We start from the raw sequence: 23,466 nt of genomic DNA on the forward strand, positions 1-23,466 counted from the left end.
AAATGATTCGATCAGGTTTTAATTATTTGTCTTTTAGGGTTCCGAACCTCAAAAGGAAAAAAAACTGAACCCTTAGAGGATAACTTTGTTGTCCGTTTGTCTATCTGTTTGATAAGAAACTATTTCTCAGGAACTCATGTCTTCTGTTGTGTCGTATTTTGTGTGTCGTGTCGCGGTGTGTTGTGTTGTGTCGTATGTTGTGTCCCTGCTTCGTGTTATGTTGAGTCGCGGCGTGTTGTGTTGTGTCGTATGTTGTGTCCCTGCTTCGTGTTATGTTGAGTCGCGGCGTGTTGTGTTGTGTCATATCTTGTGTGTTGTGTCACGGTGCCTCGTGTTATGTTATGTCGGGGTGTGTTGTGTTGTGTCGTATGCGTATCTTGTGTGTTGTGTCGCGGTGCGTTGTGTTGGGTAGTTTTGCGGTATTTTGTGTCGTGTCGTGTCTTATGTGGAGGGTAATGTTTGTGGGGTGTGTCGTGCGGTACCTGGGCTGTCGGGCACGGTGTCGAAGTGGCAGTTGAGCAGCAGCGCGGCGGGGCGGGGCCGAGCGGGGCCCGCGCGCCCGCCCGCGCGCCCGCCCGCGCCCCGCACGCGCAGCGCCACGCTCTGCACGTCGCGGTACATGTTCGTCATGCCTGCGACCCACACGCGCTTCAATTTGATACTTATAATACATACTATTCCAAACAAATTAATAAAAAAATGTAGATACGTTATTACTTTAAACGTTTCGAGTGTGGCGGGTGTGGCTTTTGCTCACGAAAATTGAATCATGACATCTAACTTTGACGTTAGTGTGCCATTTTTGAAGATCTGATGTTGTGTAGGTTATCTTTCTGCTTTTAATATCATTGATATTACATACAATATAATGATTTATCTGACACAATAACAAATGTTAGGTAATATTAAAATATTCACGCATAATACATAAAATTTGTTGTGAATAGGAATTGTTGAAGGAAAAACTGAAGGTCAGGCGTACAAAAAGCAGATTAAAACCAAAAAGATAAAAAGACTTTAATGTTGTGGAAAATATAATCGTATTATTCCTTATTCAGATTAGTTGGAACAGTCTTTATTTTTGTTTCAGTTGACTGCTTTGACGTAAATTGCAGCAGTTTTGAATAAATATTCTTCAAAAACACTATTTTTTAACTTGTAAGTTATTCAGACAAACATATAGGCCACCTACTAAGGAATCGCTCAAGATACCAAACTATCCCTAAAACCCCGCCCATCAAACGCACGCATCTCACCATCAATGAAGGTTAGGGCGAAGGCCCCGCTCGCCGAGAACACATCCACCTCCACGTGGTTGTGCGGTGACGCGGCCGCCTGCACGCCGCGCGCAGCCTCCAGCAGCACCTTCACTGCTGCTACTTCGTTCTCGTAGCTACCCGCCACCTGGGACACACTACATCATTATAATCTGCTAACCGCATACCCCGGTGTAGCTGGACAATGCTCTGAATCGTGCATGCGAAATTTTTTCGTTGCAGAGCATACACATAGTTATATACATTTACAACGTTCCGACATCATTCATCGGGGCCAGTCGAGTAGACTGTTCGAGGATCCTCTCTTTTTCGTTGGAGGAATTCCACCTTCCTTCCTCAACGGCCGGCTTTCACTCGAATTCACCCATGATAAAACAAATAACCTATGCTTTTCTATCAAGTATTTGATATTAAAGCATTTTAATGTTACGCGATTTTTTTTCCTGTGATCGAGTAGTTTTGCGTCAAGTCTTGATAAACGAAAAAATATTTTCCGCTTTATAATATTCAGTAAATGTATTTACTTAGTATAAATATATAACACCTAATTAACCAATTTTTTTCCTGTCTCAAAAGATCTAGCTTGACACGTGTAGCAACGAGCACTATTTTTAACGCTGATAGGATATACAAAATACGTTATCATAAAATTAATTCCTGTTTAATTGAAAAAGAGGAAAAAATACCAAATGCTAATAATGCATAATATATTACGTATGATGACGAATAAGTAAATATAGCAAATGTAGAAATTAGTTCAAATAGATACGTTCGTGTTTACAAACCTCTTTACGAATGTAATCTATGTGATTAATTTGATAACAGGTTAATTAGTGCAATGTAGTATCGGGGACGCACGGACAGAACTAGCTCACACACAAATAATATTATGTTCTATTTTCGATACCCATTTCTGTATTGGCGAGAACACTATGTAGATTAGAAGTTTGAACACATATTTATACAATAGCACAAATTGCTATGATAACGTTTAGGTTTCGATTGTTTACGACAATACAAGCAATATTAAATAGGGTTTATTTTTAACATTGGGTATTTTTAGTTAGGGGAAAAAATCGTTACATTAGTGCTATAAGAGTTAAGAGCTCAGGCTTAATGGATTAAGTCTAGCCTGTAAACGTAATAGCTGAACTACAATCTAGAAAAAAATTCATCGCTATAGCTATGGGACGTTCAATATTATGTAAAAGCCGATAGAAAAGATCGAAACAAAAAGGTATCGAGCCTGTATACCTATATCTAGAAGACTGTAAATATCGTGAGTACCCATTTTCTGGAGTAAGCGTATGCTGTAGGTATTTAAATTGTCCCTTTTCGTAGAAGGTCAGATTTATAGGATACGTAATTTTAGATACTATCTTTCATAAAATCCCGTCCTATGCCTGTAATTTAAAAGTACAAAAGTTTGCATGGACGTATGTTTGTAACTATATCACGCAAAACAGCTGATCGTATCTGTATGAAATTTGGTACAGTGCAGAGATAGATTATATTATATGTACTTAGTTTGGATTAGGTAGTGCATAAGTAAAATACCCGGTTACCATGCGACGACGAGTTATGTCGCGTGATAAGGCGTGGGTCACACCCTGTTGTTTACACCTTGTACAAAGGCCGCTGATGCGCATTCATGCTCGCACGGCGAAGACTGTCGATTGTGTGGAAAGATATTCAAATGCTACCATTGAGACAGAATTTTCTACGATTCATTAGGATCTGCAATAGATAGTAGATACAAATCTTTAATCCTTACCCTGGGCCCAATAGATGTGAGGTTGACGAGGTGCTCGTAGGCGTTTTGCGCGATGAAGCGGTCGGGCGGCGCGGAGCGGTCGAGCGGCGCGGGCAGGGCCGCGTCGAACGCGCCCGCCACCAGCAGCGTGGCCGCCGAGCACAGCGCCGCCAGCGCCACCCAGCGCGTCGCCACGCCGGGGGACACTATGTTCTCCTTCACCTTCTCACCTTCCATATGCTGTTTACCAGAATGTGTTTCTCTTTTAATACTCTCCTTAGGTAGGTATTCCGTTTACGAGTTTATCTATCGTCGTATTTTGAAGCATTTCAGTAGGCGCGTAAGTGATGGCTGATCAATGATCATGCAAACCACAAGTGGTTCAGCCTTCAGCCATTACTTAAGTCAAGACTTAACTTGGTTCGTATGATTCGTAAATAATGTTGTCATAGTTAAATGTTGTAAACACAGCTGTAATAAGTGGTGAGATCTCTAGTAACTGTGACTAGGCAAACAGTAAAAAGAAAAAAGGTAGGTAGGTAGGTACCTACTGAAATGCTTAATTAAATTTTTTCTTGTTTATTTTTTTCTCAAAAATATCGGATATGTACCTACACATATCTTCAATTCTTGTTCGACCAACTAGGTATTCGTGTTTTTTTACAAAATGTGCGTAAGTTTTTTTTAACATAAAATTTTCATTGATGTGTATTTTTTGTTTAATTTTCAGTTTTCTTTCAAACACAAAGTTTTGTGAAAGGAAAGGAAAAGGGAATAGGGCTTTCAATAAAATAAAAAAAAAAAATATTTTTACCGATTTCGATGTTTTTGAAATTGGAATAATTATTTTAAAAGTGTTTAGAATTTCATAAAGTCAGTTTACCAAACTCACTTTATGATGTTCTTAAATATCTAGTGTATTCATATAATAATTAATTCTAAAATATGGAATAGGTTTTTTAAATACGAGAAACATCAAAGTACTGCACTATTGTTATATTGCTGCACTACGACACTCATGAGATACACGCGCGACGCGTCGCGCGCTAAACAAATTATGGTTATAATGGCAAATAAACCGTAAATGTATATTTTGCTGGTATAAAATAATAATAATTGTAATTTAATGCAAGTAATAAGGTGCAAAAAATAATATTTTATGTTCAATTTTGTATGTTTATGTTCGCAATAAAAATCACTCACTTTTTCTGTATTCATATTCCACCCTAACAGTTTAAATAGTATTGAATATATATTTACAGATCATTAATTTTTTACGATTAATTTAAATTTTTGATTCTGTACGCATATCACACGAGCACAACTCATACCACCACGAATAAAACTGAAAAATGAAAATTGAAAAATAAATGACAAGATCAGCCTGCAATCCGTACTGTCAGGCGTCAGCTGTCAGTAGGTACACATTTGACATGTGTGTGCTGATTACAGATGCAAAAAAATAGCGTGTGTGCCGAGCTAAGGTGCCGAACACACGTATCAGAAATGAAACTTCGATGGCGAGTTCAAAGATACCATAATCGTCGCCTTACTCCATGACAAGACGGTATTGCCATGACGCGACCTTGAAATTTTACTCTCACCGAGCCTATAGATATAGAAGTTTCACTTCTAAAATATTGATTAGAAAAGAGCAACTATGGAGTTTCTTGCCGGTTCTTCTCCATATAGATACTGCTTTCCGAATCGGTGGTAAATGTAAAAAAAAAAATATGTAATGACGATTCAAAAGTGCTTATAATTACGTCTAATTGATTAAATAAATGTTTGAGGTTATGAAAAAAACCTGCTACGCCCAAATGTGCTTTAACCTTGACTTCAACCCTGTGCTTCAACCATACCCATATACTTAGATATGACTTATCTACAGATTATTAAGTAATATAAGCCTATATAAAACTAGCTTTCCGCCCGCGGCTTCGCCCGCCTTTTCAGAGAAAACCCCGCATAGTTCCCTTTCCCGTGAGATTTCCGGGATAAAACCTATCCTATCTGTCAAGTTGGATCGAACTGCCCATGGCGTGCGAATTTTATTATAATCGGTTAAGTGGTTTAGGAGTCCATTGCGGACAAACATTGTGACACGAGATTTATGCATATATAATTAAGATATATTTTTTCAATTTATTGCCGTATTATATCTTGCAGACCTCAGAGCAATAAACCTATAGAGTTCTTATATTGAGACAGAACAAAATACATATTTTCTAATCTACTTACACTTAGTCAATAACAGCATAAGTCAGTTGAGATAGCGATAGAGTATCTGCACTGTCTTTAAACGTAGCGCGCCGGCAGTCAGTTTGTTTTCCAACCAGCTGGTGGGCTCAGTGCGTCAAGTGTTTTTAACGAAATATTTAGAAAATATAAAGTGTATAGTGTTTCTTTTTATTTGTCAGTGTGCTAAAATGACTATTGTATGTTTAGCTATCGGCTATTACTAGTCGAATGGGAGTTTTGGATGAAAACAATGAAAAAATATCTTTCCATCGGTAAGTGATTTTCAGCAAATTGATAAATATTTATGTTCTAACCCTATTTGAAGGTTTTATCAAGCGCTTTTTTATAAGTTTATGTTGTAACTGTAACATTTACCCACTTTATGGGGTTGTGGAATACAAAAGAATTAAATAATTTTTAAAAAATGTCACAATATGCCGTATTATTATAGTACTCTTTGCAATAATATCACGTTTGGCATTTTGTTTACCACCGTAGTGTTGTAACACATCTAGCGTATATTATCGATCTATGACAAAAAATCTATTTCATATTAACGTTGATTTATTTATTTTGTTTCTTATATCAGATTTATATGTAGTTGTTGTTACAAATAATAGATGTAAATTTTCTACAGCAGGAAAATAAAAAATACCACGTGGTTGTTTTATTTGACTTATCTGTTTAGTTTGTTGTTTCTCTTTTAGATTATTAATAAATTCATTTTGTTTTAGATTTCCAGAGCTAAATAAAAAATGGGTATAAAACATGAGACGTGTAGATTGGACGCCGTCGAAATTTGCTATATTGTGTTCACTGCATTTCGAGCCTGCGTGTTATCAAGATGGATACTCTAGAAGAATTGTGCAATCTTAAGCTTACGTTTTTTTTTGTTCCTTTAGATAATAAATACATTTGTGTGTGAGTGAATTTTTATTTGGAAATTTTTTTACACATTTACTTTAAATGTGTAACTATGTGAAAATTAAACGGTTGATTAAATGACAGTTCTCATAGATGAGAAACTACTATTGAAATACATACTTAATATACATGCGTTTTCAAAGAAAGACCCGCATAGTTCCCATTCCTGTGGGATTTACGGGATCAAAAGTAATTTTTCCAAATTTCATTGTAATCGGTTTAGTAGTATTCGCGTGAAAGAGTAACAAACATCCATCCTCACAAACTTTCGCTTTATTAGTAGGCTGTAAGGAAAATGTTTTCTTTAAGACTGTCCTTTTATGAACTTGTTAAAATTCATGCTGACTGTGCCTTTCTCCTCACTCCTTTAACTTTATCATCATTTCCATCTTTATTTTAAATTAGTTACATTTCAAGTTTTAAAATTTATTTTAAAATATACTAGCTTTTCGCCCGCGTTTTTAAAGAAAATCCCGCACAGTTCCCGTTCACGTGGGATTTCCGGTATAAAACCTATCCTATGTGTGTATGTACAAAATTTCATTGTAATCGGTTCAGCAGTGAAAGAGAAAGTTATCCATTCTCGCATAATTTCGCATTTATTATATTCGTAGGATTAAACAAATAATGTATTCAACTGAAATTAATGATTAATTTTGTTTTTTTTTATTATTTATTATTTCACGAAACCGTAAATGCAAAATGCATTCACGATTTTATCGATTGAAGCACATCCCATCACTATCACCTTCTATCTATCTAAATACGTACCTATAGTAAAAATGGTGCCATGACTATGTTGAAACGTAGCTTGTAGTCTATAGCTATCTCATTCTTTCATACGACGTTTTCTTTAGATAGAGAGAAACAAATATATGTAAATTGTATACGCTCGATACAAGTACTCTATAGGTTTATTCCTCTGAGTTGCAGACCGTTCATTAATTCTTTATGATATTATTACACCGTCACATATTTGGAATAAGAAAATCAAACACGTGGGCTAGCCTATTAAAGCCGTTTGATAGAAAGCCATGTTTTTTTAAATGTTTAAAATGCAAATAGATAATATATATTTTTAAAATCATTTTGAAAATATATAAAACTAGGTCTATGATTTTTTTAATGCTGCCATGATAAAAAAAAACATCCATGTGAGTTGTCACTTGTCAGTTGTCACTTGTCAGTAATGAGTAATGACATTGTCTTAATACCTAATCTGTGGTCTTTGTCGTCCGATGTAAAATATGGTTGATTAAATGCAATGCTTTACTTGAATTAAGCATTTTATCGTCCACGAAAGTAAATATTATATGTGAAAAGACAACTGTCCGAAGTATCAATAAGTTTAGAACTGATTGAATGACTAATAATAATGTCGAACTGGATTGGTTACGCCGTCTCCGTGAACTGCGGGGACCCGCTGGGCTGCTACCAAGGGACAATACTTGAAGCTGATGGAAATACAATCACGCTTACAAAAGCATTTAGAAACGGTTTTCCTTATCCGAAGTCACAAGTTACGCTTAAGTAAGTTTTGTATCGTATGACAACGTGTAAAATTTCTTTTATAATTTATTGCCCAATTCAACATAAAAAAAATTACAGTGCAGCAGATATAAAGGATCTTAAAATTATAGAAGAAGCAAAATCGGTGCCGCTAGAACAGACTCATAGTACTGTTGCTGTAACTAAGAATAACAAAAAAGGGCCACGAGCAACGGTATGCGAAAATTTGCAAGCAAATTCAACAACAACAGGTAAATGTTTATGTGAAATTTATGCTATAATTATAGAAAAGGACAAAGTGAATCAAAATTAGTTGTACATAGACCACCCTCTTGGTACAATGATTTAATTGGGAGTTGGCAAAGAAGTACTAAAATTCAAAGTAAATACGCTGTTGTGTGTTTGATTTGAGATTATGAGTGAAGGGTAAGTTTGTAAATCTTGTGGAGGTAACATATTGTCTCTGTGTTATTTTTATTACATATTCTTTGACATTAGACTGATCTCTAGCCATGTTATTTTAGCAATAACAAACATCTTTATGTAACATTTAGGAAAAAATATATTTTATAAATAATTTAATAATTTCATAGATGACATCATAATTATAATTAGATAGATGACAACTAATCATGCATATTAGAGCTAGCGCGCACAAGCAACTTTGTCTCCGCAACTATTTAGTCTCTCCCATCAATTTGTATGGGGAGTTGCGTCGCTACGTGCGCGCACTTTCATACTAGCCCATGGGTGGAGAGACAAAATAGTTGCGGAGACAAAATAGTTGCGGAGACAAAGTTGCTTGTGCGCGCACTGTCTATACCCGGCGCGGCCTAAGATGATCCCTATGACAGTTCATCTTAGTGATTGCTCGTATGATGGATCGTGTCGATACTTTACTATTTTATAGGCTAAGGCGTGGTTTGCATTCAGTCACGTCGGTAAACATGTTTTTACAAATATTATAAAATGAATTTTTAACGTCTATTATGTAAACGAAACGGTAAGTAAAACGAAAGTTTTCCAAAACATAAAAATGCACCTTATCATTTTCTCGTAATCTTTAACCCGTTTAACACAGTGTATATTATTTTATCATGAAAATGATTCCATTTTCATTCATTTCTTTCCCCCATTTAATTTTTCTAAAAAACTTATATTATCATAGGTAAGTAAATTAACGCGAACGGTAATTAATTAATTAATTATGCTGCGATCTTCTGTTCCATTCAATAGTGAATGAACTATAGCTTAAGCATGGAAAAAATGTGAACTCGTTTCCATTATCGAAATTTGTTTATCGATACTTTCCGCACTAGTCGATAAATGCCAACGATGTAAGTTTTGAAGGACGTAAACGTAAAGTCAGATTGATATAATTTCTCATAAATGTTAAGAATTGTTATAATTCCAACGGAATATCATTGTAATGGCATAAAGCTACGTAAAAATTAATAAATGCCATTTTTAGACGCCTCCAATACGTTTCTAATTTAATGGTGACGCCATTACAAGTTTGTCTCTTGAGAATAACTGTCAGTGTCATAGGGATCATCTTAGGCCGCGCCGGGTATAAATATCATTGCATTACAACACATTTTGCAGTCACTGTTAAAGCCACTGTTAATTATTAAAGTTGCGATATAAAAATATGTAACTGCACTCTTGCAAATAAATGTAATTTGAATTTGCCATTAATCTTTATTATTACAATTACTAATATTATGGTTCCTCCAAGCCTAAGTAGGCCTCATTATAATTAAAGGGTATCATTTAAGCTATCACAAATTTAATTAGTTTTGTGTTTCTTAAATAGCTGTGTTTTACCTGAAAATAAAACACATATTAAATACTTACCTATATTTGAAGCTTACTTCATTGAGAAGGCACCTAGCTTTTTCCGCCTATTTTGCCCTCTCTTTCCGTTGTATATATGCTATCTCTCTCGCACACCTCTCCACCAGGTGGCGGGGCGCACGATAATGTGCGGGCGCTGGATGTTTTTTCATTGAGTCGAAATCCACAACAGGTGGACGTTAAGTGTAAGCTTCAAATATAGGTAAGTATTTAATATGTGTTTTATTTTCAGGTAAAACACAGCTATTAAACACTTGACCGTAATTTGAAGCTTACTTCATTGAGACCTGTTTGTTACCCACCTGGTGTACAATGTGACGCCAATGTGAATTTGAATACATAAGTAATTACTTATTTCTTTGTTTGAAAGAGTAAGGTGTGCAGATAGTATACCTACTAATAAATCACACAAATTTTTATATTATATAATATATTAACAATCCCAGATGAAAAGTTAATCAAATAAAAACCAAAAAGTTAATCATAATGATTAAAAGTATTAGAACTTATGAGATTGGTTCAAGCGTACCTTAGTTAACCTTTTTGGGCTTGAAAAGTTAAAGTTACTACAATTTCCACTATCTTTAGCGTAAATCTGCGAAAGCGCCAGTAACGACTTTCAATTACGCATTTAGATGTTACTTACAAAATGAAGCAACAGCTGATCCCGACGAGGCAAAAATACCTCAAACTCAAACCTTTATTTATTCAATTAGAACTCTGCAGAAGCATCATTGAATCATCTTAACATAGAATTACCAAATGTCTCAACTCACACAGTTTTAACCCAACCTGCTACAAGTGGACAAGAAGAGACCTTGGTCCTTACTTTTGGGGTCAGAAGTAAATTTAAAAGGTCACCCCTTGAATAAGGCAATAAAATAACAAAACAGGTAAATGGTTTAAATTATAATACAGATTTTTAACATCCAACTAAACCGTGCGGTATCTTTTAATGTTTAGAGCCAACGTCGCAATCATAATCTAAACATGGCTGGTACTTTCAGTACAATGCATGAATTATTTATTTAAAACTGATAGGTCATAAACTCTGTACTGGAAACAAATATACTGAACTTAAGAGACTAAAATGATAAGGAGCTTATCTGTGTCCCAAAACTGCAATTACTACAGCTAAGTACGTTACTTTTAATCAATTCAGTTTTAAGATATAATTATTATGATTTACATCAGAACTTATATACCGAAAGTCTCGGGACTACATAACGTGACTTATTTATAATAGTGTTTGTGCATAACACTAGGCAGTCAACAGCTATATGAACGTCAGATAGGAAAAGAGCCAAATTTATCCAGTCAGTAATAAAGGATTTTAACTATACTTATTATAATTCAACCAACTACTACTAGCTACTCCGTACGTCTTTTGGGTAGACGGAGGCAAATAGGATTTTTATTCCAACTATATCATTTGATATTTTGAAAATGTACTCCACATTTTCATGCCGTCAGAGTCATTTTGCAGATTATAGTGGTGCAGCACTGAACACTGTCTATTAGGTGGCTGGTGCTGCTGACCGGGCCTTCAGTTCCGCTTTCCAGAATACCTTCACCCTTCTAGGTGCTACTACTACTGAAATAGCGGTACTCTATCGCGTCGTTCAGGTCTCTAACTGACAGGATTTCTCATATTATCGTAACAACCTCGCTCGTTCTAATGCTGGGGCCACACTAACGGGAAATGCCATTAATTAACGCGATAATGGACGTTAACTTTAGGTGTAGCCAGTATTATTTAACAACGGCATTAACATTGCCGTTTGGCGAGGCGATAGCTTTATCGCGAGAATTAACGCAATGAAGCGGTCACACTACGTCCATCTTGCTAGAATTTTAGTAAAATTAACGCCGTTTTTATCGCCAACAATCGGCATTCACGTTGACCGTTCAAGTGTAGCCACCCACTTAACGCCTTAAAAATTATCGGAATAATTATCGCGATAAAGGGCATTAGACGTTAGACGTTAGTGTGGCCCCAGCATTACGAGAACAAATTATCGCCAAGGAATTCTGCTGCAGGATAATGGCAAGAGAGATTATAAGCTTAACTATGCATTATTATGCTCAGGAATATGGTGGATTTTGAATACTATCATCGTCTGAAAGTATCTCCTTTCGATTAACTTCATTAAGGATGCAGATCTGATCCCATCTTTGTTCCGTAGGAATGCTACGACAGTCTAAACGTTACACTGGACAAAGAAAATTGCCCTAAATATAGTCGGTTGTTCCAACATCCGTAGTATGGCTAGCCTACCTTGCTAGCCCTTGATTGTAACTGCTACCAATGCAGGCATTTCTCTCGTGTTGTCCACAGTTGTGCGAGTGCAAAAATGAAGAACAGAGCTCGTGGGGAGCTATGTCCAATGAATCTGTGTTAAGATTATGACAGTATAGGACAGTTAGCTGTGGATGCGAAGACAGGACTTACTTTATTCATACGTAAACACGCGAGGCAGCCACGGACAGCGATATAGCAAGAACTAAACTAGCAAAGTTTAGTTCGCTTACCAGACTTATATTTTAAAAGCCGTATAGTCTGTACCTACTGCATTTCATTTATTGCCCCCCCCCCCCCCTCAAAGCAAAGAAATGAACAGTCATTTGGCAGAGCTTTCTCGTTAGGGTAGGGGTTCCAAGTAATATCTAATAATAAGAGGCTTTTGTTTGGATAGATTGACTTTCCGTTATTTATCCTCTATCCTATGTAACTCAACAGTCAGTATTCTCAGTATTCGTTGAGTACTTAAACGTTTTACGTAAATAGTTGTATATAACTTTATTATACAATATAATAATCCTGGTGGGATGACAAGAAACTTGTCTAACAAACGATTATCCTAATCCCTCAGCGATTTATTGTTTGAGCCCTGAAGAAAAATCTCATGGGTGCAATAATGAGGTCAAATGGGTTTAAAAACGAGTCAAATAAATTGCCTACAAGACCGGGCAACTAAAATAGGCCTATGAGAGGTCAAATATACGTAATCAATCGTTTGAAATTTGAAATTTGATTTTGAATCAATCGTCATTTGTTACATTCAATCGCTTTGCGATTAAAAAATCTCTTCCGATGTTTTTATATGAAAATTGGTCGGCTAGTGCCATTGAATGACGATACCAAACATACCGTTGACACAAGGCTTGGTGACAATCCTCGAAACCACCGCCACAAATCATCTGCGAGATGATATTTGATCCGACTCGCCTTCCTTTGTTGTGAATAGGCTTTACATTGGTAAATACGATTTGTTCAATTCCAATTTCCATAATTGGTAAACCAATGGTGGTTTCCTGATTCCTGAAGCGTAAACTTTTAGGATACGAAGTATCAATTTCATGCGCCCATTATTTGACGTCTCTAACCTTTATTGTATTTATTAGGTCATATTACTATACTGCCCACTGTGAAGAAGATTTCAAAACCTTTTTTCTACCTACCTTAGAAGAGTGAAGATCCGATACGGTCATATCCAAAACTTCTTTCGTGGGTCCTCGTTGACGAAAGCAAATATCTATGATCATTTTAATGATCAATCCTTTGTATATTTGCACCAATCGCCATCAAAGCCCCGCGAGGGCTGATATATATTTGCACCATGTCTCCGTGAGGTACTGTTGTAGTCAAAGCCCCGCGAGGGCTGATATATATTTGCACCATGTCTCCGTGAGGTACTGTTGTAATCAAAGCCCCGCGAGGGCTGATATATATTTGCACCATCTTTTCCGTGACGGACGGTTGTAATCAAAGCCCCGCGAGGGCCGATATATATTTGCACCATTTCCCTGCGAGCGACAGCTGCGCGAGGGATGTTTGTAACTAGAAATAAGTAGGGCCTGCCAAAAAATGCTTAAGAGACACCCTGCGAGGGTGGATTTGACCTGGCTAACCCCTGCGAGGAGTAGTGGCCACATTTATGTATTCTGCTTCGAGCAAGAATACACCTTAGTGCTAATATAAAATTAGCAGTAAATAATCATTTAAATAATATAGCAATTAACAAGGTCCTTTAACTTATTTTCCAATGTTAGCGACAACTGTCCAGGATGAATTAATAAAAATTGATTTGACAATGGTAATTAATTATTATGTTTATATAAAAAAGAACTAACTATTTAATAAATTCATAATTCAAATCAATTCACTAAATTTTAAAATGAACTTCGATTCATATTTATTTTTGTTCATGCAATCGATGTAACATTTAGTTGCTTTATATCCGTTTTAACATTCCTTACGAACGCAACCATACCGTCGTAGGACGTTATATTTAATTGCACAAAATAATCTCCACTCACCCGCAATTTTTTACTTTTTGTCAAGGTGTACAAGTTTATAATATTATTCTAAAACGTTAGAAGTGAATTGTAAATCCTATGAAATAAATGTATCTAAATCTAATTTATATTAAGGTATCTCGATAATTATTATACGATAACCCTTTCAGCACAAGTTCAGTAAACCAAAGAATTTAATTGTAAAATTTTGGTACTTACTCGTTTAAACAAAAAAGTTGCATGATTTGAAACATAGGAAACGTAATTTTCAATCAAATTAGCCGTGTGTAATATGTCTATTTTCACATAAAAACGGATCAGAATAATACTCATAAAAGGACACGTATAGACTACGGATAGTTTTGAATGTGTGGTACATTCATGGTACGTATCTACTATACATGAGCGAATTCCATCATTATTCAGTTGAGCGGTAACTCCCGTACGATTTATAAAATAATATCACAACATGTTCTGACATGTCGTGACTTCTTGGAGCTGACTCATCTCGTTCGATAATTTTTAGTAATAAACTATTATAGGAATTCCGAACCGTTACTAGCGATAACGACAATGTAATAAAGTCGTAGCAATGGATTGTATGCCTGTAAAGCTTTGAGTTGGCTCATATCCATACTAAGTAGGTATTAATTGTAATTTTTCCAAGAAAAATTCACTTGTAACCTTGTAATAAAAACACATTATTTAAAATGAAATAAATAATTAAAAATATCTATATACAAGAGAGGGTATTTGATATATCTAGTAATATCAAATAATCACAAAAGTAATATTAACGATTCGAGTAAAGCCGAACGGTAACACCGTTAAAATAGCTTTACTCACAGTATTAAAAATTCAAATATTAATTAGTACATATTGCATAATGAAATATTTCAAAAGAAAAGTTACTATTTCAAGTAAAATGTAACGGTTGTATCGTTAATTTTAAATATCTTTATTCATGCTATTAAGTATTTAAGCATATTGAAAAATAAACTATTGCTGAAGGATTCATTAAAAACCTCAGCATTTTAAATAAAGTCCAACGATTACTATACCGTTGACTTTAAAGATTTTTACTCATTTTTAAGTAAAATATTATTAGAATAGATGTAAAAATAACTCACTGTACCGATCCGACGGGATACACTTTTTAACACTTTTAGCACTTGCTTTAAGCAATACTTAATAGCACCAAGGTTGTAGTCTTGTAGACAACCTTCTCGCGGCGGAAGCTAGACGCCAATGAAAAAACATCCAGCGCCCGCACATTATCGTGCGCCCCGCCACCTGGTGGAGAGGTGTGCGAGAGAGATAGCATATATACAACGGAAAGAGAGGGCAAAATAGGCGGAAAAAGCTAGGTGCCTTCTCAATGAAGTAAGCTTCAAATTACGGTCAAGTGTTTAATAATAGGGTTTAACCTCAAAATAGTAGATCTGTCACCAAAATGTAGTCACCAAACAATGCAAAATCAGTTCCACAATAAATCACCTAAATTAGGGTTGTCATCATTGTTTCAACCAAAAGATTCTGCTACTTAACTAGACTCCCAAGGTTCTAAATTGCCACTGGTAGTATAATTATATTTAAAAAAAATTTTTAGCAGAGTAGTAAATAAAACAATTATTAAAGTCAAAATAATCAATATTTATTGTTTAAAATAATTACCACTGAACAATCAGCGCTGGTTTAAAATAGCTGGCTTATGGCTAGCAGAATAGTAGATAAAACACTTAATTAAAGTTAAAATAATCAATATTTATTCTTAAAAATAATAACCATAAATAATCAGCTCTGGTTTAATAGCTGGATTATGGCTAGCATAATAATTGTAGATAAAACACTTAATTAAAGTTAAATTAATCAATTTTGAAAGCGCACCAATTTGTCTCCGCCCCTTTGATAATTTTTTCATTAAAATTATAAATTGATGTATTAAATTGGTAACGAATACTATTAATTTAATATCAGAACGAAATAAAATGTTACTACTGTATTGGTGACAAAATATCAAATAAAAAGGAGTCTCAGTCAGGGATCGATAATCGATTTATTTGGTGACAGATCTACCATTCTTAGCACAGAGCTAATATTTAAGTAACAAAACTGTTATTAAAAGAACGAAGTTTATATTATTCATGTAATGCAATATAATTTTATTGGTTATCAATCTCTTTTACACATATATTAACATTAATTTGATAATTCATACCTGGGAACAATTTTTGTTTATCTGAGAACGAAAATATTTCGTGGTGATAGATCTATTTATTAGGTGATACAACTTGATGAAAAATATAAATTTTGGTGATAGAAAATATAGTTCCCATAATTAAATATGATTTGAGTGCTGACTGCTGAGTGTGTTTATAATGTATTATTAAATTACTATAATTACTATAAAGCCTAAGACAGCATTTATGGCTGTTAAACCTGCCTGTTAAACCTGATTGCTCCCTGTTTCATCTTATTATTTTAGAGTTATTTAAGATCAACCTGTCATTCAGAAACACTTAACTAATTCAAGGAAGCATTATACTCTGTCCATTATATGATGATGATGATGATGATGATGATATTATTTAATGATGGTTTGATAGATTATAATTTATAATAATCAATAGAAATACTCTGTAAATATATCCGATACAGAAAAACTACTACTATGTTAATTAATTTAAACAAAGACAACCAAATTTTAAGCTAGAAACCAATAAATAATAAAATATTAGTTTAGTTTAGTTTTAACATAAAATGCATCAATATGTGGTCTTATTATTACATGTCTGCGTAATGCGTATCTTATTAGTATCTTTACGTTGTAACTATTATTTACGTACCTGATTCGATTTATGATAATATTTTGAATTTATAATCGGAATGGTATCACAATCGATAATCTTTTGGACATCACTTCTGGTGTCACCCGTCAAGCTGTCAAAAGGCAATTCTTATAGTGGACAGACTATAATATATCTTTGAACAATTTTATCTTTGAATGTTTTTCAATGAAAATCCATTGTTGTGCTTGTGTGTTAGTGTTGATTATAAAATTAATATAATTTGTAAAACTTTCAGGTTCACAACAGAGCACCAATGTGAACAACAAGTCATCGGCAAGTCGAGGGCCGGGGGCAGCTCCCGCTCGCAGCAAGCCTATAGACATACAAAATAACAGAAACAAGAATAACAACCACTGTGGTAAGTCTTTCATTTCATTTAAAATCTACTTTATATCACAGTCTGCATGTAGTTTCTGCATTAACTAAAATATGTATCATTGGAATAAGCATTGCATGTGAGTGACTGAGTGAAAAAGCGGCTATGCTTTTAATTGAAGTTTCAGAGTAATTACTGTTTTTAGTGATAGTTTCAATACACTTTTACAAATAAACCAATTTAGGATCATTATACCTCAATTTATAATTTTATTTAGAATTTTTTCCTACCAAATTTTTTAATTAAGGATTTAAATGATATTGTTACATGTCACTAGAAAAAATCTTTTAAAATAAATAAAGTCTATTAATGTTTATGTAATAAATGAAAAATAAAAATAATTAGAATTGGTAAATTGAAATTTTTAAGTATTTTAATTAGATAGACCAACAAAAAAACAGGTCCTCTTAAAATTAGCACTAGAATTAATTCTTACAAAATTTTGAAGTGAAAACTTCTTTAGCGGCGTTGAGCACTTTTTCTGTAATGGGTATAAAATCTTAAACTCACGTCAGGACACGTGACCTGATCGAAAAAGCGTAAGACAGATACCATTCCAAAATATCAAACATGCTCAACGTTAATAATCAAGTTTTCACTTCTGCCGGCACTCCCGGAGTGCAACCCGTCTTTTTTCTTAACTTTGTTTTCTCTAAGTCAATATCATGTCTCCATTATTGAGCCATTATTGTTAAATATTATTTAACAATATTGCATGGGCATAGGATGAATAAAAACAAAGGAATATGCATTATAGTTGTATTTATTTGTTAAATTATCAGCATATTTAATTTAAATTTATTTTATATATAACATATTTATCATAGTCTTATGGTAGTTAGTTAGGTAGTCTCAAGCTAGTAAGAAACGCATGTATTTATAGTGCGATTGTTGCGTACAGGCAGCTACGGCGCGGCGAGCTCGACGCCGAAGGCGCGCGGCGTGCACGAGCGCGCGCGGCGCCGCAACGAGGCGTGCTTCGGGGACGCCGCAGACCCCGCGCTCGACGACGACTTCGACTTCGAGGGGAATCTCGCGCTCTTCGATAAACAGGTGAGCGTTTGTTTATTTTACACTTTATTGTACTGGCATACAAATAAATCCATAAAAATTAAAACATAACTAGTCCAGTATAGTCCATTTCAGTGGAGGTAGAGCATTGATGTTTTGATTAGGAAGAATGATACAAATTATTTAAGTCTAGTTTGTTATATTTTGGTAACACAGATTGAAAAACAATTAAATAAAAAAACATTTTCCTGAATGTGATAAACTTTTTAAAGATAAAAATATGTGAAAATGAAATTAATATACCATAGTGAATAGAACAAGCATGTGTGTGTATCACTCACATGTGACACAATTTCAAATTATAATTTTAAAAGTTGAGAAAGAAGATATTTTGTGACATTCGTATTTATTTTTCGTTTAATACAGTTCTTTCGTGTAAAATAAACATACAACCGCAATAACAATAACATAATAATAACCGGTTGTCGCAATACTTTTGGTCATATTTAATGTAATATCTGGTATTCGGTACGAGCGCAAGTTTTACACGAGGTGTAAAACTTTCGTCGATATGTTTATCGTATTACATAAATTATGTTACATTTTATTGTGTGGGTAGGCTCTGTGGGAGGAGATGCGGTCGGGCTCGGGCGCGGGCGTGCGGCCGGACGTGGTGCGCGCGGCGGACGAGGCGGCCAGCGCGGCGGCCGCGCGCCTGCGCCACGACGAGAACGTGCTCGGCGCCGCGCCGCCGCCGCGCGCGCTGCGCCTGCCCGCCGCCCTGCGCGCGCCGCACGAGTACGCCACGGACGGCGGGCTGCGCGTGCCCGCCGCCGGGCCGCGCGCGCGCCGCGCGCTGTGGGCGGCGCTGCGCCGCGCGGGGCCCGCCGTGCTGCGCGCCAGCCTGGCGCTGGCCGCGCGCGCCGCCGCCGACCTGGCGCTGCGCCTGGCGGGCGGCAGCCGCCGCCTCGAGCCCAGCAACGCGCACCAGGCGCCCGTCGTCGTCGTCGTCGTCGGTAACTAAACACACTTTACCTATACAGTGCACGCAAGCGCATGCTGTACGATTCGACTGAGAGTAGAAACGTGAATGACTTTTAGAAGACAAATGCAATTTAAGAAAAATGATGTACTTACTAGGGATGTAACGATACATGATTTTGCCGATACGATACCGATACCGATATTTGTAATAAAATATCGGCGATACCGATCCGATACCGATATCGATGGCTTGGTAGAAAAATAAATAGTGAATTATGCATAAAAGTTACCAACATTTAACAGAGACTCAACTGTAAATCGTATTCTTTTAAATAACAATGCCAAATCCAAAAAAAAAAGAAAACCATTTATTTTAGTATTATTATTTTACAAAGTCAATTAAACTTTAAGTTATACACATACAATCAGTACCTAATAAAAGTTTACTATTGGTAGAGTTTTTTCAGAAAACAAAGTGCGCACGCGCGGGCGGCCTCCCGCATCGTTCATTGGGCGCGGTTTTTTGAATTGTTTGATATCGGTATCGGTTGTTTTATAATCGGCGATACCGATATATCGGCTTACCGATTATCGGCCGATATATCGGTATCGGTATCAATACATTACCCTAGTACTTACTTTGAAAAAAAAAAAGTTTAATTATATCAATAACAATTTGATTTGATTTTTCTGCCATATACATTATACATGCAATTTCAATGCAAACGTTATTACTTAATTTTAAATATTTATTACCATGAATGAAGAAAAATAATTTCATCACAATATACCAAATTGTGATGCATTATGATTTATGAATCATTACAAATTGTATATATAATTCGATAGATGATTCGATATTCGATTTCCTTCCTATAAAACTTATAAAAAATATCCTCATTTTTAATAGATAGTTCAATTGTACGCTTTTTAATGCGAAAAAATTTTTGTTAAACACAAAAAGCTTTTTTCTGGAACGTCACAAGGTCCTCTATCTCCTGTTACTAGGCAATTCATGCATGTGTCCATACACAGATGTGAAAAATAAGCAGGCCGAGACAAATGGCAGACGATTAGAATAACGCTAAGGAATAGAAACTGCTATCGCTAATTATTGACATAATAATTCATAACATTTTGGTAATGGTTCGGTCACACTACCAACGACAACGACCGAAATTCCCATCCAGCCGTAATTTTTTCAAAATAAAACATTAAAATTTCCCGTCATTTTGGTACTCGGAAATAAAAAAAAATCGAGATCAATTAATAAAAAATGGGTTTTTTGCGATGATACCTGATATATATCATCCATTGATCACAAAAAAAAAAATTCCTATCACCAGAACGACAAGAAATTTTAATATTTTATTTTTAATGTGTATTGCACAATTTTGTTAAATTTCGACTGGATGAAAATTTTGTTTATGGTCGTCGTCGTCGTTGATAAGGTGAACAAATCGTTAGCAAAACATCATACGCTTATCAAATAGTATCGATAGCAGATTCTATTCATTTGCGTTTTTACGTTTGTCTCGGCCTGGCAATTATAAGAAGTTTCTTTAAAAAAAAATATTTATTTTAAACTTTAATAAAATTATTGAATGTGAAGGAAAATAAAACAAGGGGAATAAAATGTTTTTTTGATCATTTATTTTCATTATAATTTCACAAAATAAGATTACAATTTATAATTAATGCATTAACATTCTAAAGTTCAGATACGGATCAAATATGAGCGCGTCCGCTCAGTACGGGTAACACGAACAGACTAAATAGTCTAAGGTCCCACCGCAGGATTAGTGCGTTCATAGTTATTCGATGAAACCAAATTTTTATGTATAGGTATTTATAATTAGGAGAATATATATCAACTAAATTTCCAATCAAAATTTGTAAGGTAATGACGTATCGCAGGTCCGCACCGGTTCGGCGCGTGCGGCGTGACGGCGGCGCGGCTGGCGGCCTCGCACGGCGCGCTCGCGCACGTGCTGCTGTCGGGCGACGCGCCGCCCGGCCCCGAGCTGCAGCGCGAGCTGGCCGCCGCCGCGCTGGCCGAGCTGCCCGTGCACCGCGCAGTGGACGCGCTGCCGGCCGCCGACGTGATCGTGCTGGCGCTGTACGACCCCGAGCTGGACGACCCGCAGGCCCCGCACGGCGCCGCGCTGCGCTGGGCGGCGCGCGCGCGGGCCGGCGTGCTGGCGCTGGAGCCGCCCGGCGCGGGCTGGGCGGGGCTGGCGGCGCGCGCCTCGCTGGTGGCGCCGCTGCCGCCCGCGCCCGCGCCCGCGCTCGGCCGCGTCTTCCTCGCCAACGTGGCGCCGCCCATCTCCATCTTCAAGGACCTCGACATCGTGTACCGCCCGCCCTTCGGTGCCTCCTCCCTGCTCGCGCTCAACTAGCCGCTACGGGAATGGGGAAACATGCATAATATTGATACATAAGGATGGAGAAATCATAACATTTTATTCAATTTTTAAGATGAGAAACGAATTACTAAGTGTTTCACATTGTCAATGTTTCGTTACATATCACAGAAGTCAATAGATTTATTTGTAATGATGAGATCTGTGTTGTGTTAAAACTAGGAATGTATAATACAACAAAATATTTTTTTTAAATAAAAATCAATGAAATCGAAGATCTATTTATATTTGTGGCATGTGACAACAACGATATTAGAAGTAACGATATAAATGCGAAGCATTCGATGTAATCTTGTAAAGAATCGTAGTGGAATAATAATAATTAACGCGTCGGCGTGTTCTGTGATATTTCAGATGAATTATATTTTGATATATTGTGAATGTTTGTGCGAGACGAACGCTCGGTCGGCATTTATTTGGGGATGTTTGCTTATATTTGTACAATTGGAGTTTATTCGTGTGACGCTGTTCAGACTGAGGACGATCGTTCTTTGTAATTGGATTATAATGTCATTTATGGAGTATTTCTTTGAATATTGTGAAATGTACAATAAACTGTTGCTACGATTTACAAATTTGTTTTATTTTAATACCACGACCACTACATACTCACCACTAATCGTTTTAACGACGCTCAAAATATAATCTGGACCAAAGGTTATTTAACTACCTAAATCCGCAAACCAATGTCTCAAAACAAAAAGCATTTCATTAGAAATTGACATTTAACGGATATTTTAATTTTTAGTTCAAAATATCCTATAAGACAAGTGAAAGACATGCTTAACCTTAACTGTAAAACAATTGCATTGCACCACTCTATCATACTCTCTATCTGGATAAATAATCTATACCTATTGCAATAATAACTACTCAATATACAATTATATAATAATACACATTTCTAAAGTTGAACATTGACCTTCGATCATAAGTAATAACATCCACCATACACAAATTATTTAGTACTAAAATATCTACTGTAACTGGTTATAATATGATGATAGTGTTGTGTGTGCCTATAACTCACATACGACATACTAGAATTTAGTACATTCTAGCTTTCCGCGCGTGGCATCGCCCGCGTGGTATTCGGTTACGCCGCAGCGACTTTCCAAACTATACAAGGCCAGTACGCAACGGTGTGAAACTAACTAATCACGTATAGTTTGGAAATAACTTTTTTACAAAGTTCTTCCAATCTATACATAATACAACAGCAGTACGCAAATACTCGCGTATATTTTGTAGTGAAATAAGTAAGAATAGCGCTCCAAAATATACAGCGCCAGTACGCATGCGGACTAATCGTGTATGTTTCGGAGTAATTGCGGCGTCTTTCCATTGCTCGCGTTTATATTATTTTATTGCTGTTTTGAAATCTATTATTAAAATGCATGTGTATTGTGTATACAGGGTGTAATCGTTAAGTGTGCACAAGCGATTATTCTGTTACTATTGCAGATATCAAAAAACTTTAAACTGATATCGAAAGTACTTAACCTAATGAGTAAAATGGCCATAATAAATTTTTAAAAATAAAACGAGAAATAACCAAAAATGTTACATTAAACGCTCCCATACAATTTATTTCCCATACATTTTGTATTCATAGTAGATTTTCGAAGTGACGTCCTTATTGTGCAATACAATGAGGAGGTCTATTTACAGTTTCTAAATGAACTTCCCTCCAAATTTGCGAAGTAATTAAAGCAGAAAACCAAAAAAACAAAAAAAAAAGCTAAAATCTTTCATATTAAATGTATAGGTTGATCCAAAAGTAATGATAATTGGGTATTTCCTGTGCACATAAAAATATAAAATAAATGTTTTATGCTTGCTCATGTAATCACTAAGTTATCACAAAAAAATTATATCTACAGGCCACGTTTCCAAGTATTAACATTAATTTTAATGTGAACAGTGCGAGCCAGAATGTTTCCCGACGAAAAGAAGAAACAAC

General features: G+C 35.9%; 2 protein-coding genes across 2 annotated transcripts in view; one reads left to right on the forward strand and one right to left on the reverse strand.

Moving 5' to 3' along the window:
- Nucleotides 1-4,440, reverse strand: part of LOC149901499 (endoplasmic reticulum metallopeptidase 1-like) — a 29,432-nt gene extending 24,992 nt beyond the window's left edge. Inside the window, exons 1-4 of the mRNA XM_090111335.1 lie at nucleotides 4,234-4,440; nucleotides 3,052-3,270; nucleotides 1,257-1,404; nucleotides 483-632 (exon numbers count right to left, since the gene is read on the reverse strand). Of these exons, the coding sequence (XP_089967461.1) occupies nucleotides 483-632; nucleotides 1,257-1,404; nucleotides 3,052-3,270; nucleotides 4,234-4,248 (532 nt within the window). The 5' untranslated portion in view covers nucleotides 4,249-4,440. The remainder of the gene's footprint in view (nucleotides 1-482; nucleotides 633-1,256; nucleotides 1,405-3,051; nucleotides 3,271-4,233) is intronic.
- Nucleotides 4,441-7,425: 2,985 nt separating this feature from the next.
- Nucleotides 7,426-22,078, forward strand: Edc3 (Enhancer of mRNA-decapping protein 3). Its single transcript, XM_090110696.1, has 6 exons — nucleotides 7,426-7,725; nucleotides 7,804-7,955; nucleotides 16,945-17,067; nucleotides 17,987-18,138; nucleotides 18,716-19,112; nucleotides 20,998-22,078. Exons 1-6 carry the CDS (start codon nucleotides 7,571-7,573, stop codon nucleotides 21,477-21,479), a joined length of 1,461 nt encoding a protein of 486 aa, XP_089966822.1. The 5' UTR covers nucleotides 7,426-7,570; the 3' UTR covers nucleotides 21,480-22,078.
- Nucleotides 22,079-23,466: the final 1,388 nt, after the last annotated feature.

The sequence above is a fragment of the Colias eurytheme genome, chromosome 16, assembly GCF_061535395.1.
Source record: "Colias eurytheme isolate Ceu_HAF_F1 chromosome 16, ilColEury1 Martin Lab GWU primary, whole genome shotgun sequence".
In the NCBI taxonomy this organism is placed as follows: domain Eukaryota; kingdom Metazoa; phylum Arthropoda; class Insecta; order Lepidoptera; family Pieridae; genus Colias; species Colias eurytheme.